A 15,597-nucleotide genomic window follows, 5' to 3' on the forward strand; every position below is an offset into this window, starting at 1 on the left:
AAATGTCACACATTACCATTGTTAACATGCATCACTTTCTAAACATTCTAGAACAATGTGAAACAGCATAAACACAAGTGTGTTAACATCATTTCAGAATTTTTTTATTTAGTAAAATTTTAACGAAAACCACATCAATTTGGACCCTGTATGGTAAATTCTATATATGTTTTTGTTCATTGAGTACTGATTGGTACTATTATGTACAAAAAATGACTCTATACATCTAATATACATAAAATAAATTTTCTATGAAATTACTTGATCAATAAATACAATATATACACAATATAATTTATATCAAAAGATTTCATAACAAAATATATGATTATGAAATATAAACTTGCTTAAGCACATGTTAATGAAATTCAAATAATTAGCTACCACAGAAAAGGCTATTCCTTTGTTTAAAAAATGCAGTGAAATACATGGTAACTAATCTTACTTAAAATGCATCATTAATAAACAACTTAAAAAACTAGGTTTAATATCATACATCAAATATGAATGTTAAACAATCACTTTAAAATTAATTATAAGTACTGTTGCTGTTTCTTGAAATGTTGTGGCATATCTCGAGGTCCAGCAGGTTTTTTACTTGGCCTATTTGGGAAACCTGTTGAAAGACAACATATTTACAATAAATCATCTCTCCTTGAAGATCTGTTACCTCCAATATTCATTTATGGGTGAATGAGGACAGGTACACATTGAAATAAGATTTCTATTCAAATTTTAACAAAAGAGAAAAATACATTCCACATAGTAAAACATTTGTAACTTTATGCAATGAATTCACTTGATTTCAAGAATACCGAGTTGTTTTTATTTATTTAGTTATTTATTTATTTCGAACACACATGCACATACCCAATTACAGCATTCACAGAGCATCATGCAAACAAGAAAGTACTACATAAACAATACTAAATCAAGGGAGTCCACTTTATGCACAGCTTAATTGGGACTGGACCTACAGTTTAAAGTGGGATATGAACCACTACAGGTCTCCACCGATATAGAACCAAGGACCCCTTGATTACAAGGCGACAACGTTACCAGTATGCCACCGGGGAGGCCCTGATTTCAAGAATGTGTCATCAGTAACATGTATTCTGGTTTATGCAAGGCATACACACAACATTGTAAGAGAAAATATGTATTTCTTCCACATCTATTTTTACTCCCGAGACCACTACTATCGCCAAAAAACTTTCTTTTTTCACATGAAGACTCTTCTGCTTTCCTTTGGTACCTTGGGTCTCCCAAAGGCAGTCCCGATTATGATCCTGATTATGACTTTGATACTTCCTGCTTTCACCCCTCTATGGTTTCTTTTCATGATCAAAAGGGCCAGGGTACTCAAGACTTTTACAGAGTTTGAAAGGTTGCCAGGAGTCAACAGATATACTATCTGTAATGCTGAGTAATATTTGGCAGTCATAGATATCAAAAAAGGCAGAAAATTCTTCAGAAAACATCTTATCTTGTTATTTGCCTGGCAATCTAGCCATTGATTGTTTTTGGTTCAAGTCCTGACATGGGTATTCATTTGTGTCTGAAGAAAGCTTTAAGATTGAATTTGGCACTATTTGCAATTGTTTTTGGAAGCACCTTGCCAAATATATTGTGTCATGTGTGTTGCATACCCTGTATAAAATGTCATGGCATGCCACTGTGATCTCTTATACCACTTTCACACAAGGCAATCAAATGCCAAGAATGATTGCAGCAACTTGCATGAGACATTGTTATAAACGAAGGCTTTCACACATTGTGAAATGGTCACCAATAATGGTTCACTCGAGCAATGCATCACTTCAGCTGCCTGTGGACATAACCTGAGATTTTCACATGTATCAACTATAACACCATTAAGCCTTGTTTCCATGATATGAAAAACTCAATATGCTGACCAAGGCAGAATTTTATTTTATTATAAAACATAAACTAAACTTAACGTTTCAACCTTCTAGAAAGGTCTTCTTCAGACTCTGCACCAAGTACAAATGTAACAGGACGATATATATACACACAAAAATTACTCCCCTCCAGACTATTAGAAAGTTGTTCTGGAACATTCTAGCAGGTGGCTTTCCCTTGTCAACTGTACTTTCACCTGAAAGGCTAAACATTTTCTTCCATCTGGAATGTGGTTGGACTCTTTTATCTCATGCTCTTTTTCCTTCATTCTTCTTCCTTCTCCTCTCCTCTTTCTCTCTTGTCCTTTCCACTCTTTCTAACACCTTCCATTCTTTGTTTATCTTCAGTCCCCCATTCCAGTTCATTGTGTCTTCTTCACCTTTCTTCTCTATTTCCTTGGACTCCTTCCATTTTCTCACTAGTATTCTCTTCTCCCTTCCTATCTGCTTAGCTCATCCCACTCTATGTCATGTCTTGTTTCTCTCGTGTGTTTAAATATTGCATTTCTCTCTCTCTTAAGTCGTACATCATCCCTATGTTGTTTCAACCTGTCTTTCAGCCTCTTTTCCGTTTCTCCTATGTACACATTCTGACATTCTTTACATCTCATTTCGTAGATAATCCCCTCCTCTTCCTCTTCTCTGTTTTCCTTTTTCTTGTTTGCATTCTTCGCTATTCTTAAGATGCTTCTCCCTCCCTTCCTATAAGTTTTAATGCCCGCTTTCCTAAGCACTTTGCATAAAAAAGAGGAAGAGAAAGGAAAAGAGAGGAGGTTTGGAGTAAGGAGTATGGGGAAGACCACAGAAAAGATATGCAAAGTGCTTAAAAATTTGTTGTCGCATTGGTCCTATGGATGCTAATCACTGCAAACATCTGTACACTTTTTGTCCTGATTCCTGAATACCATCATGGTGGCCAACTTTAGCTAGAAGTTGCTAAATGTGATGAATATGTAACAGCAGTTGGTGACAAAATTCATGAAAAGTGCAAGTAATACATGCAGCAAAGTAATGTAACACAATGCTATAATGCATTGACCATTAGAATATAAGCACATGTTTCACTGGCTGTGAAACTACAGTGCATTCAGTTTGGCTCAGGGGCGAGATAGTGCGTGGCTGCAGAAGGCAAGGCATGGCACAGACAATTTTATTTATATTAAATAAAGAGTGCTACAAGAGTTGCTCAAAGTCGTGGCCAACTACATTCACAAAATCCCGGAATCTTTTGATGAAATTTTGATTGACATGTTTGTTCTTTTCGCAAGTTGTTCTCTTGCCACTAGATGCAAGTTGTTAGTGCAGTTACAGTGTTATTCTTGACCATTCTGTGAAAGAAAACTTCACCACATTGTTGATTCCTTAGGCATGGGGAGAAGACACCAAGCGTCGCACTGTCTGAAGCTCATGTTGCAGGTGTAACTGTTGTTGCCTGCTTATCAGTACAGTTCTGTTCATCATAGCATGCAGTGTAATTTCTTTGCTTAATTTCAGTGCGTGTGTGTGCACGTTCTTCCAGTGTGATAAGTTTCTCATAGATCACATACGTTACTTTTAGTGTTGGTTTCGTCTGTGTAATTTCAGTGTGGGTTTAATAAGTTTGAGAGACTATTGAAATGCCATCTGAAAAGTTCACATTAGAACAAAGAATTTTAATGTATGACACTTTTGTCAAAACCAAACCATGTCGAGACATTTGTAGGCAATTTTCACAAATTCCCTGGCATTGCAGCTCTAGGTAGAGAAACAGTTAGACAACTTGTTCTGAGATTAAGAGAAACTTGATTGTGTTCTTCGACTGGCAGGAAATCAACCATTTGGAGTTTGTGCTGCATGGTTCCACAGTGAATACAGCATTCTACGTTAATGTCATGCAATGATTACAAAAAAAAGTCACAGCACAATAGGCCTCAGATGTGGCAGAACCAGTCCTGGATGGTTAGAGGCACATATTTTTGGTAAATAAAAAAGCAAAATTTTGGTACAAAAACAGAGCCAATTTCGGGTTCAACAGCAGTAAATAAAATAAAATTTCGCTGTTATAGTATTGAAAAAGTGGCATATAAAATTACATTTTAGTTTTAAAAATGTGAATATTATCCCAAATATTATTTAAAAACTGCTCTTACTACACAAAATGAACATATCCCTTCTAATAGCACATCTATGTCATTACCAGAATATTAAGTTTATTCCTGTATAAAGGGGTCCATTTTTGCTCCTCAAATATTTACAGCAGAATTAATCAATTTTCCGTGAATTGCATAACTCTCAGGATAATTCTGACTTCAGAAAGTGTCACATCAGTAGAGGCACATATTTTTGGTAAATAAAAAAGCAAACTTTCGGTACAAAAACTGAGTTAATTTCGGGTTCAAAAGCGGTAAATAAAATAAAATATCGGTGTTATAGCGGTGAAAAATTGGATGAAAGGTGGTATATAAAAAGACATTTTGGTTTTAAAATTGTGAATATAATCCTAAATTTGATTTAAAAACTACACTTATTCCACTCATTTCACTTTTAATAGCACATTTATGTAGTTATCCGAGTATTAAGTTTATTTCTGTGGAAAGGAGTCCATTTTTGCTTCTCCAATATTAACAGCACAATTAATCAATTTTCCGGGAATTGCATAACTCTCAGGATAATTCAGACCTCGGAAGGTGTCGCGTCGGTATATAAACGGTAAATTTCGTGTTTAAGAGTTAATTTCGCTTTTTGCAGTTCATTTCGCATTATTTCGTGACAAAACATGGTCACAAAATGCATCTCACACCTTTCCAAAACATGAAAAATTAACACTACAATGTGTTTTTTCAAATTTCGTTTTTTCGTCAAAAACGAAATATGCATGCCCCTACACATCAGTAAATAAACTCTAAATTTCGTGTTTAAGAGTTCACATTTTGCAGTTCATTTCATATTATTTCGTGACAAAACAGGGTAAAAAAATGCACCTCAGATCTTTCAAAAACATGAAAAATTAACATTACAATGTGTTAATTCACATTTAGTGTTTTCGTCAAAAACGAAATATGCATGCCTCTATGGATGGTTCATCATGATAACACATGTGCTCATTCCTCACTTGTTGTCTGGTTTTTTTGGCATCAGCAGAGTTCTTCTTCCTCAAGTTGAAAACAACCCTCAAAGGTCTCAGATTCCAGACAATAGAAGAGATCAAGGAGAATTCCCTGTGGGTCCTACAGGCCATTCCAAAACTGGAGTTCCAACAGACATTCCAGAACTGGAAGAAATGCTGGGAGAGGTGTGTGCACAGTGGAGGGGAGTACTTTGAAGGAGACAGGTCCAAATAGCTAGTGAATATGACCATTTTTTTAATTTAGTAAAAGTTCGGTATCTTTTTAAACAGCCCTTGTATGCTTTCTTCAACAATGTGTACAAACAAGAACAATACTAACCATACTGTTTTGTTCCAATATCAGATGGTACTTCTGAAGACTGAACACTTGGTGATAAAACAGCTGCATTTGGTCTGCTGCCATGTACTTCCTTCACGTCATTCTTTTGAGAAAACTTTGTTCGAATGTTTGCTGCCGTTGAATGTATCACTTCTAAGGCTCTTGTTAAAGGAGTTTGATTGGTAGGTTGACTTAGCACATCTTGGACATCCCTGGTTATAATATTAGTATTTTCTGTAAGAAATAAGAATAAAATTAATGTGTGAAATAATTTAATCTGAATTTTATCAGCATACATTTCACTAACAACACTGGTATATTGTTGTAGAGTTGTGACCTAGTTTATTCCCAATGTATATAGAAATATTGGAATACACAGAAAATCAACTTTTAATCTGATTACAATACCCAGCTCTTTAAATAGTTCAAATTAGCTCAAGATTTTCTAGTCTAGTAAATACAATGGAACCTTGATTCTATGTCTTTCAGAAGGCTGAAGCACAAATGCAAAATCTAGGAGGATGTATAACAATTGCATTGGGCCAGCAGAATTCTGTTGTTATGTGTAGGAAAATTAATTATCTGGTAATCTAAAATCGATGCTCTACCACATACAGGAACTTACGATTTCTTTGTTTTCTCTTTATTTATGAATTAAATACAGTAGTTAATGTTCCTTATAGCAAATTCAGCCACTGCTTGAACCCTATTGTATGTACAAACTGTTTACATATCATGTAAAATTACTAAAATATTAATTATGCTGCTAAATGAGAGAAAATTTGAGTAAGTATCAAACTTTGCTTGGAATGTGTAGTCGAGTGAAAGATGCCAAAGGCAAGAAGATTGGCAGTGAATCACGTTACTACTACCTAGATTGCAATGTCCCTTATGAGTAGCTCCATGTTCAGAATTCACCACACTGTGCCTATACAAATTGCAATTCTGATTCTGAAATTATTAGAATCAGAACTGCAATTTGTAAGATTTGAAAAACACATGTACAATATTTACAGCCAAGATATTATGCTTACATTTATTATGATAAAAATTAATAGCTTTCATTAATGCAAGTATACTTGGGATAATAAAATTTGTTCATTACACACACACACACATAATGTTTATAAGTTAGTGAACTGATTTGTTTAAACTTTCATTTTTATATACACACAATATTTAGAGGCAGTATATTATCAACTTTTTGTGAAAATAAGTTTTCTTATATTATGTTCATGAAAAATGAACATTTTCATGCATATGTGTGTAGCCCGAGTTAACTCGGGATAATAAAACATAACTTTTATGCATGTAGATATTCTATCTTCTTAGCTATATTTCAGGTAAAATATGTATTCTTAGTAATGAGCATACAATATAGAACAAAGAAACAGGATTTAAAAAAATCCAAAATTTGGGACTGAATTTTGGAAATTGATTTGTAAGGCAAGAAATTAAAGCTGAAAAATAATACAAATATAAGGCAATTAACGATTTTATCTATCACAGGTGCAGAAAAATCACAAGATCTAACACTTAAAAATTTGAAACTGTAACACCCAGTATTCATGAACAATGGTATGCAGTTGGTTAGCTCATCAACATGTGAAAAAAAAAAAAAAAGGATTATGATATGTACTACAAGGATGTATGGAATCAGAAAATCCCTACCATCTACTTGTCCAATAAGCTGACTCTTCATGTTAGCTGCAACTGTATCTACATCCACTCCAGGGGCACCCTGCCATGTCTGAACACCCTGTAATGTAATATTTAGTGATTATTAAAGTATGAAATAAACGTATCATAAGAAAATATTAGTGCTTAATTCACTGATTCACACTGTATTGAATGGTACATCAACACACATGAAGTGGTATCCAAAATTTCAGGACTGGTGCTAACATCTGGTCAAAACTCATCATGTTGACTCATATTGGCCAAAGACAGTTATCACACACAAAGTAGTCCCTTTTGCACATACACATCAGTCCAGTGGTTCTGTCATGTCATAAGAGTGTGTCCAGTACTGCCTGCATTTCTACTTGAACAAAAGCGACAGCCTTTCAACTTGATCTTCAGTCGGGGAACAGGAAAAGTCACATGAGGCCACATTAGATGAGTAGGGTGGATGGTGGGCAACAGTCATGTTATTTCTGGTCAAAAAAGCCCCTGATGAACAAGGAAGCATGGGACAGTGTGTTGTCATGATGTAAAAGCCAGATATTTTGTCGCTAAAGTTTGGGGTGATGTCTTTACACATTCACACACATCTGCTGCAAAACATCATCGTAGTAGGTGGAATTGACTGTTTGGCCTGCTGGAATGAATTCTTTATGCACAATCCCCTTGATGTCACAGAAAGTGATAAGTATGCTCTTGACTTTGGTCTTCCCCTGTCTCGCTTTTTTGGGTCTTTTGTGAGATGGGACTTTTCCACTGGGAGGACTGATGCTTTCTCTCATGATCGTAACCATAAGCCCAGTTCTCATCACCAGCGATCAGTGATAACTCTGAATGAGGGATGCATCATTGGAGACAACCTAATGAAAGCTCCTTGTAGATGTCAACATGATGCTGCTTCCAATCAGCTGTCATGATCCTCAAAACAAATTTGGTGCTGGCATGATGCAGACCCAATTCAGTGGTCAAACTCCATTGGCATGCCCCATAACCAATCCCTACCTTATCAGCAAGGTAATGAATGAAGCAAGTCTTGAAGCTTTCCTGGCGACGAATGATGAATAAATTCTCTCAGGCTATCGACCAGGTCAATTCTGGAAAAGTTTCCAAGCTTTCAATAGCTGACGTCACATCATCTTCAGGGTAGAAGTGCAACCTCTGGGAAAGCATACATTGGGCAAACAGGCAGGACAATTGAACAACGCTGCAGAGAACATCTGAGTTACATCAAGAATTTCCACCTGGAGAAGTCAGGACTAGCCGAGCATTCAATCAATGAAGGCCATAGAATAGATTTTAACAACAGAAATTATCGTTACATCATCAAACTATTGGGACAGAATTATTAATAGCCATCCATGGGGAAAAGCAGAATCTGAATCACGACACAGGGCTCAAACTGGATCCAGCCTGGCTAGCGATAGTCTGCCAGCAGTGGGAACGTGGCAGACACGGCTCCCGATTGGTCCCCCATCAACACCGGAAACAGCCACATCCAGAAATATATAAACTGGGTTGATGCTCTGCACTTCTACCCTGAATATGAGAGTGACGTTAGCTCTTGAAAGCTCAGAAACTTTTCCAGAATTGACCTGGTTGATAGCCTGAGAGAATTTATTCATCAAGGTAATGAATGGTTTGATGTTGATCCTCACAAATGGTCTGTTGAAGATTGGCAACAATGCCAGGCATTGTGCAGCTAAGGAGCCTCCCTGTGTGATCATCCTCATCGGATGTCCGACTGCCCCTGAACCAAGCATGCCATGCAAACACCCATATACCCAAACACTTCTGTAATCATTGCCAGGGTCTCTGTTCCACTTTTCCTGAGATTTGCACAAAATATGATGAACGCACACTGTTCCTTTCTCAAATCCATCACAATTGATTGATTTGCTTTATTTTACTTTGCTATTTGTGCCACTTTTGGGTAATTTGTGAAGATGGGGATGAGTGATGATATGATGAAAGGACACTCACAAACATCCATGTCCAGGCTGGATTCGAACCTGGGACCCCTGGCATCGTAGCACGATGTGCTAACCACTCTGCCATGGGGGACAGCTCAAATCAATCATGAAATCACAGTACACTATATATAGGGTGATTGGTAATTCGACCTATTCCTGGGAAGGGGTAATACTACAAGGGTTGATCAAATGAAAAGGTACGAAACGTCGTAACAACGGAATCGTTTATATAATACCATTGCCGCGATGGGAGAACGTAGCGTGATATGTAGGGGTGCGATTGGAGTCGCCACGCGGCATCGGAGCATGCAGGGGAACGTGCATGCGCAGGAGAGAGGAGAGGTTCCGATACAGAGCGCCGTCCAAGTGACGCGGCAGTGCGTGTTCGGACAGGATGGCGTTAACATTGGCAAATTTGACTGTTGAGGTGCAGCGAGGTGTTATCCATTTTCTGACAGCGGAAGGTGTTAAACTGACCGATATTCATCGCCGGATGGTAAACATTTACGGGGAAGACTGTGTGTCTGGCAAATCAGTGAGGAAATAGAGTGCCCCTTTTTGTGCAGGCCGTGAGAGTTTGCTTGATGACCCGAGACCAGGCCAGACGAACACTGTCATCATGGCCGATCTCCTCGACAAGGTGGACGACCTAGTGCAAAGTGATCGACGTGTCACATTGCAAATGTTGGCGGTAAAGATGGATGTCAGCTTTGGAACAATGTGGACAATTATTCACGACAGGTGAAAAAGCATCTCAAAGGAAAGCGCTTCACCTCAGACGATGAACTCAAGGACACTGTGAAGAACTGGGTTGCGTCACGGCCAAAGGAATTCTGGGAAAAAGGAATCATTCGGCTCATTCATCAATGGGATCAATGTGCTCAGGCCTATGGAGGATACTTTGAATAAAGTATTCATTTACACCGACAGTGTCGTTTTGTACCTTTTCATTTGATCAACCCTTGTAGAGCACATTTGCAACAAATTTGACCCTATGCACCGGGGGTCGGAAATCAATGGGTTTCGAGTTATTGCAGTTTGTAGATTTTCGTGACATATTCTGACTTGCGACCAAAAAACTACTACACCCTGGGCACTTAATCGACACGTTGCTATCAGCTGACGTATGAGTGACTACTGGGAAAAAAATTCATGCCCAAAATCCCCATACCCACAGAAAGAAACAGTCATTGGAGCACACATCATGAAGAAATTTCCACGGGTGTATTTCTCGCTCACATTGTTTGCTTAATTCTTCATGGTCTAGCTACATTATTTCTCACAGATCAATAACCAATGAATCAACTCCTTGTTAGAAAAGGTGCCTCAAGAGTGACATCTACTTAAGAAGAGAATTCAGTCCAGATACAATTAGTTGCTGGTTTACTCAATGCAAAATTATCTATATTGTGGTTGTTTCAATTAAATGTTTAGAGGTATAATAAAAACAATTCTTTAGAGTTTGCCGTACTGTTGTTGTCCATGGAAACGGAGATTGCTAGGGAACTTAAAGAAAGTTTATTTTCACCCCGAAAACTACTGCAAGTGAATTATGCTCGACTTTTGAATTTCAAAATATGAGCATCAGAATTTATTGCAGAGGAGAGGTAGGAATTTGAGGGGAATGACAGAAAACAAATATTTTTCAATTACGTTTAAAATGTGAAAATGTCAAAAGACTTAAATATTGCTTTTCCAATTGAATCTAGTGTCACTATTGAATTAGTTTACATAAAACATCCAACTAACTATCTTGAAACGGTTATTACTTACTCAGTTTATTATTAAGAAAATAGACAATAATATTTTGAATATTTGTCCCATACTCGAGCCCATACACACATAAAGTTACATTCAAAACTTTCCAAATTAGCAAGCCAAGTTGGCGAGCGTACGAGACGTGGCCAAAGACCACATTGAAAGTGCACAAAGTCTATTTTAAAGGAGTATGAAATCCCTGTAGAGGCACGGTGCACAGTAGTTCAACCCCAATTATCCTATCTGAGCATAGAGTGGACTTTAAAATGGAACTTTGATAATTCACGGGGTGAATTTTTACCTCTTTTTATGCTCTGTTTTATCATCCTGTGAAACAGCTTACCAACATGGCTACATTATCTTTAGCAATGTAATAACACAAAACAAAATTGATAAAATGGAACAGATTAATTGGTACTCATCAGTACTGCCTGATAAAGGTACATTGGTGTATCAGTTTATCTGTGAAATTTTAGTAATCTGATATGTCTATAATTAGCCTATATGTAATTTAGTGTTGAATTCTTTCATTTTGATAAACACATAAAAGTTTTGCAAAGCATGAATTACCTAGTCTTCACATTCTATGCAAAACTGGATTCATTTTCAATTATAGTTTTCTTCTTCTTCTAAGCTAACTTCAAAATATATATTTTTTAATAATCTACTGTGTAGATAAGAATACACAAATTACTGCAACAAACCTGTTGATTTGAAGTGCTTGGAGATGCTGTGGAAGTTCTTTGCTCAGTATTACCTGGAAGCAAATTTTAACAGTTATTGCAACTTGGTGTAATCAACATTATTTTGTAATATTTTTCCCAAAGAAAGTTTGTCATACAGCTACATACATCAATAAATAAATGTAAAGTTTTTTTATTTCTTGAAGGCACATAAAGGTAAGCAGTGAACAAGAGAAGTTCCACACTTTCTTAACATTAACCACAATGGGGACCAAGCAAGAAGCATAAGGCTACAGTCACCAAGATGTTTATTTGACAGAAGGTAGGTGTGTGTATACGTACAACATACAAAAGAGAAATAATCATCGTAATTGAGTATGGAGGGGACAGTGGAGCAAGCTTCCATGTGGGCTAAGCTGAATGGATGGTAGAAAACTTCTTGCGAAAGGCTAATTTGTTTGTGGTCCCTTTATAGAAGCAGTGCTTCCAAGAGATTGCGCTAATGTCTGACAGAAGGAAGACAAAAAAGAATAGAGTCAACCTCCATGGAAGAATGGTTAGCACAGTATACTACAATGCCAGGGGTCCCAGGTTTGAATCCCAGCCTGGGCATTGGCATTTTTATGAGTGTCTGTCCCTTCAACAATTTCATCACTCATCTTCATCTTCGCAATTACCCAAAAGTGGCAGAAAAGTGAAGTAAAATAAACCAAATCAATCAATCAAAAAAAAAAATAGAGGAAAAACACTAATTTGTCACTCAGCACAGGCATATTAGTAAATTATAGAGAAGAGACAAAGGGTAAGAGCAGTCAAATTAGAGAGAGAGAGAGAGGAACATTACAGCAAAGGCATTTTAGACATAGAAATGATTGAATTGTAACAACTAGATATAGAAGAAAAAAGGATATGATAGCATGGACAGATGAAGATTTGGAAGACACTATGACAGTAGGGAATAGAGTAGGAGATAGTGTGTAGAGTAGAGAAAATACCACTCGGGGCTGTGTTAAGACACCAGTATGAAAAATTAATGGTTCAGCATCATTAATGGACTAATGCAGGAAAAAGTACTTTTTATACTGCTTTTCAAAATCATAACAGCTGCAATTAACACAGAGTTGGGGGTAAAATTAAAAGAGATGAAGGCACTACTATTTGCTGATGATTGAGTAATATGAAGAAAAGAGGAGAAACACAGAAACAGCAAAAAATTGAGCCAGAAACATACCAAAAAAATAAGGCTGGGAAGGGAGGAGTTGAGGGTCGTGGAGAGTTAAAAGAAGATAACTGGATTCTCCCAAAGTGTATGGAAACTGATATGAAACAAGGACATGTCTATAAAATGAAAGAAGTTAATATACAACACATACTATGTAGGTACATATAATTATGTATTGGGCAGAGAGGGGCAAGCATAAGATGAACTTCTAAGAAGTCAGAATAGATAATGCATGGTTGAGATGGTCTGTACCTACATATGAAGATGATGGGGAGAGGAGGGGAGAGAAAAGTAGGAGTGAGAAAGTGAGCGAGTATGTGAACAAGTGTGTAAAAACCTAGATGCTTTTATCATCTGACTAGCATGTTGACAATTTGTGACTAAACACAACACAAACATTAACTGAGATATTTAATGTACTATTCTTCAGTCATTCTAACAAACATATGATGACACATTTAAACAAATATATGGATATTTCAGATCACCATGAATCCAAGTTCAACATTACACGTTTTAAATAACACAATACATAAACAAGACCAACAATTATTTTTTGAGAAACTTCAGAAAATTACATATCTGGCCATGATGTCTGTGCATGAGAGGGCTAGAACATGTAAAAAAGAAAACAGAACAAAAAAATAAAACCACCACTGCTAAAAAAAAAAAGCAATTTACCTTGGTCTTTCCACACTGATAAAGGGGCAACCTGAATTCCATCTGAATTTGTCTCTATTAAACTATGTCGAAGCACAACAACACTTGCATGGCGTTTAACTCTTGGTGGGGCAGCTGGTCTTAAGTCTAAATCATCTCTTGAACCACGACGAAGCTGTACTCTTGCTACCAAACCTGTAATGTTTATTTTCTCACTAAAGGACCAAAAGATACACATTTTCATCCCCAAGCATGCATTGTTAGATTTGAAGTTAGTATGTAAACACACATATACAAACAAAAAACATATACAATAAACAGACAAATATACACTAATTGATTGGGGGGGGAGGTATACTTCTAAATACATAAGCAAAAACTAGCACTTATGCAAAAGAAAAATGGTTGAAAAGTATCAAAAGGTGTGATTATAAACTGAGACACAGAGGAATACAGAAGTCAAATGTACATAAAATGTGTATCACAGGACAAAAGATGTGAGGAGGCATTTCACTATTGGGAATTTTGATTTTAAGTAATTATCCCAGTGTTCTGAATCAACATAAAGCAAGTTTGGAAGGAACAGTTTGCTCACGTTAAGGACAGTAACTCCTACCTCCTTTTCATACTATACAAATCTGATGAAAACAAGTCTCCACTCCACTCCTTGAACATAACATCAGATCTTTCGAAGATGAAGAATATTTGCACCAAAACTATATAATAAAAGCACAAAACATAACAACGTAACACTTGCTAGAAATGTCTTCATGTATAATTATTAATAAATAAACTATTGATCCTCACTCAACACATAATCTGATTTGTTATTTACTTTGGTACATCTGCTTTATAAGAAGCATGCAACTTTGAAATTATAATTTAAAAAAAAATACAGCATTTCTTACTGGCATTCAGAATACATTTGTTGAAATGAATACTAGGGTTGAGCTGATACCAAAGAAAATGTATCAAAATTAATCGCCAATACTGAACAAAACTTTATTGGTGTAAAAATGTTGCACAGCACTTTTGCAAAGTCTAATTATCCCGAAAATTATGCAGGATGTGTAATTTTCATTTAATGCTACACTATTATTGCATGCTAATTTAGATTTTATAATGAAATGATGGCTACTTTAATATTCTGATTATGTTATGTATAATGCTTCAAATAATTTAAACTAAGGCTCTGGAAGGACCATATGGTATAATTGCAATGGAATACTTACACAGTACTATTTATAAATATTATGAACAGCATTTTTCTATTACAATGTTTAGGCATTGGTATTGATAGGAATCACATGGGTGGAAACTAGTGCAAGTGTCAAAATTACTGTTTAACTGACCAAAATAACAACAACAACAAACAAAATACCAAATACTGAGCAATTTAATTACAACCTGGAAAATATTGGCATTTTAAAAGAATTGAAATTTCATTTACAAAATATTATCTGGTCTCAAGATACCTTGCCTTTGCACATTTTTTTATTGGACACAAAACTATTGTCTTTATGAAGATTTAAAAATGTGTTTTTATTGTTGCACAAAAACAATTAATATTCCAGTTTAGAAAAAAAAATTGAGAATAAAATATATTTACTGGAAGGTAAAACTTGTCTTTATTGAACTTTGTTTTTTGTGGATAAAGTAAGTTATTAATGAACTCTTTCATTTCTCAATAGTATATCTGCACTGCATGTGCATTCATTTCTCTTCTTCCATTGTGTCGGTCTCCATGGCAGAGAGGTTAGCGCAGCTTGCTACGATGCCAGAGGTCATGGGTTTGAATCCCAGCATGTGTCCGTTTCATCATTTTCATCATATCATCCTCATCTTCACAATTAGCCAAAAGAGGCAGAAATGCAAAGTAAAATAAGCCAAACCAATCAATCAAAATCTTCTTTCATTGCTCTCTCCATTCCTTCTAGCATTAGTTTAGCCATGTTCACTCACACATACATTATCTGCAATCATAAACTGTAGTCATTAATAATGACTCTGGGAAGGAGTCAATGACATGGAAGTAATTCTAGTGACTCTTTTATCATGCTGTTTTTGTGTCTGAAAAAGTAATGGTATTTTCCCAGGTATCCCCCAAATGCAATGACAAAAACAAACAAAAAAAAAAAATTTCTGTATTTTTTTATTTAGCATTGATTTTCTGCAACATTTCACTACTGCAACCATAAGAACGAGTGATGATTAGATAAAATTTATGAAAGGACCTGGAAAATTTGGTGGCAAGATCGAAAGTTGAAAACTTAA

General features: G+C 36.1%; 1 protein-coding gene across 4 annotated transcripts in view; it reads right to left on the reverse strand.

Moving 5' to 3' along the window:
- Window positions 1–280: 280 nt before the first annotated feature.
- Window positions 281–15,597, reverse strand: part of LOC145984193 (uncharacterized) — a 56,174-nt gene continuing 40,857 nt past the window's right edge. The window contains exons 8-12 of one of the 4 annotated variants that reach the window (XM_083117713.1): window positions 13,345–13,518; window positions 11,463–11,515; window positions 7,019–7,106; window positions 5,348–5,581; window positions 281–616 (exon numbers count right to left, since the gene is read on the reverse strand). In XM_083117713.1, coding sequence (XP_082973839.1) covers window positions 534–616; window positions 5,348–5,581; window positions 7,019–7,106; window positions 11,463–11,515; window positions 13,345–13,518 — 632 coding nt within the window. In that variant the 3' untranslated portion in view covers window positions 281–533. Of the gene's footprint in view, window positions 617–5,347; window positions 5,582–7,018; window positions 7,107–11,462; window positions 11,516–13,344; window positions 13,519–13,939; window positions 14,040–15,597 lie in introns of those variants that run through there. The other 3 variants (XM_083117714.1, XM_083117716.1, XM_083117715.1) reach the window with 3 other exon arrangements.

This window comes from Lepisma saccharinum, chromosome 2 (assembly GCF_977018435.1).
Source record: "Lepisma saccharinum chromosome 2, izLepSacc3.1, whole genome shotgun sequence".
In the NCBI taxonomy this organism is placed as follows: Eukaryota; Metazoa; Arthropoda; class Insecta; order Zygentoma; family Lepismatidae; genus Lepisma; species Lepisma saccharinum.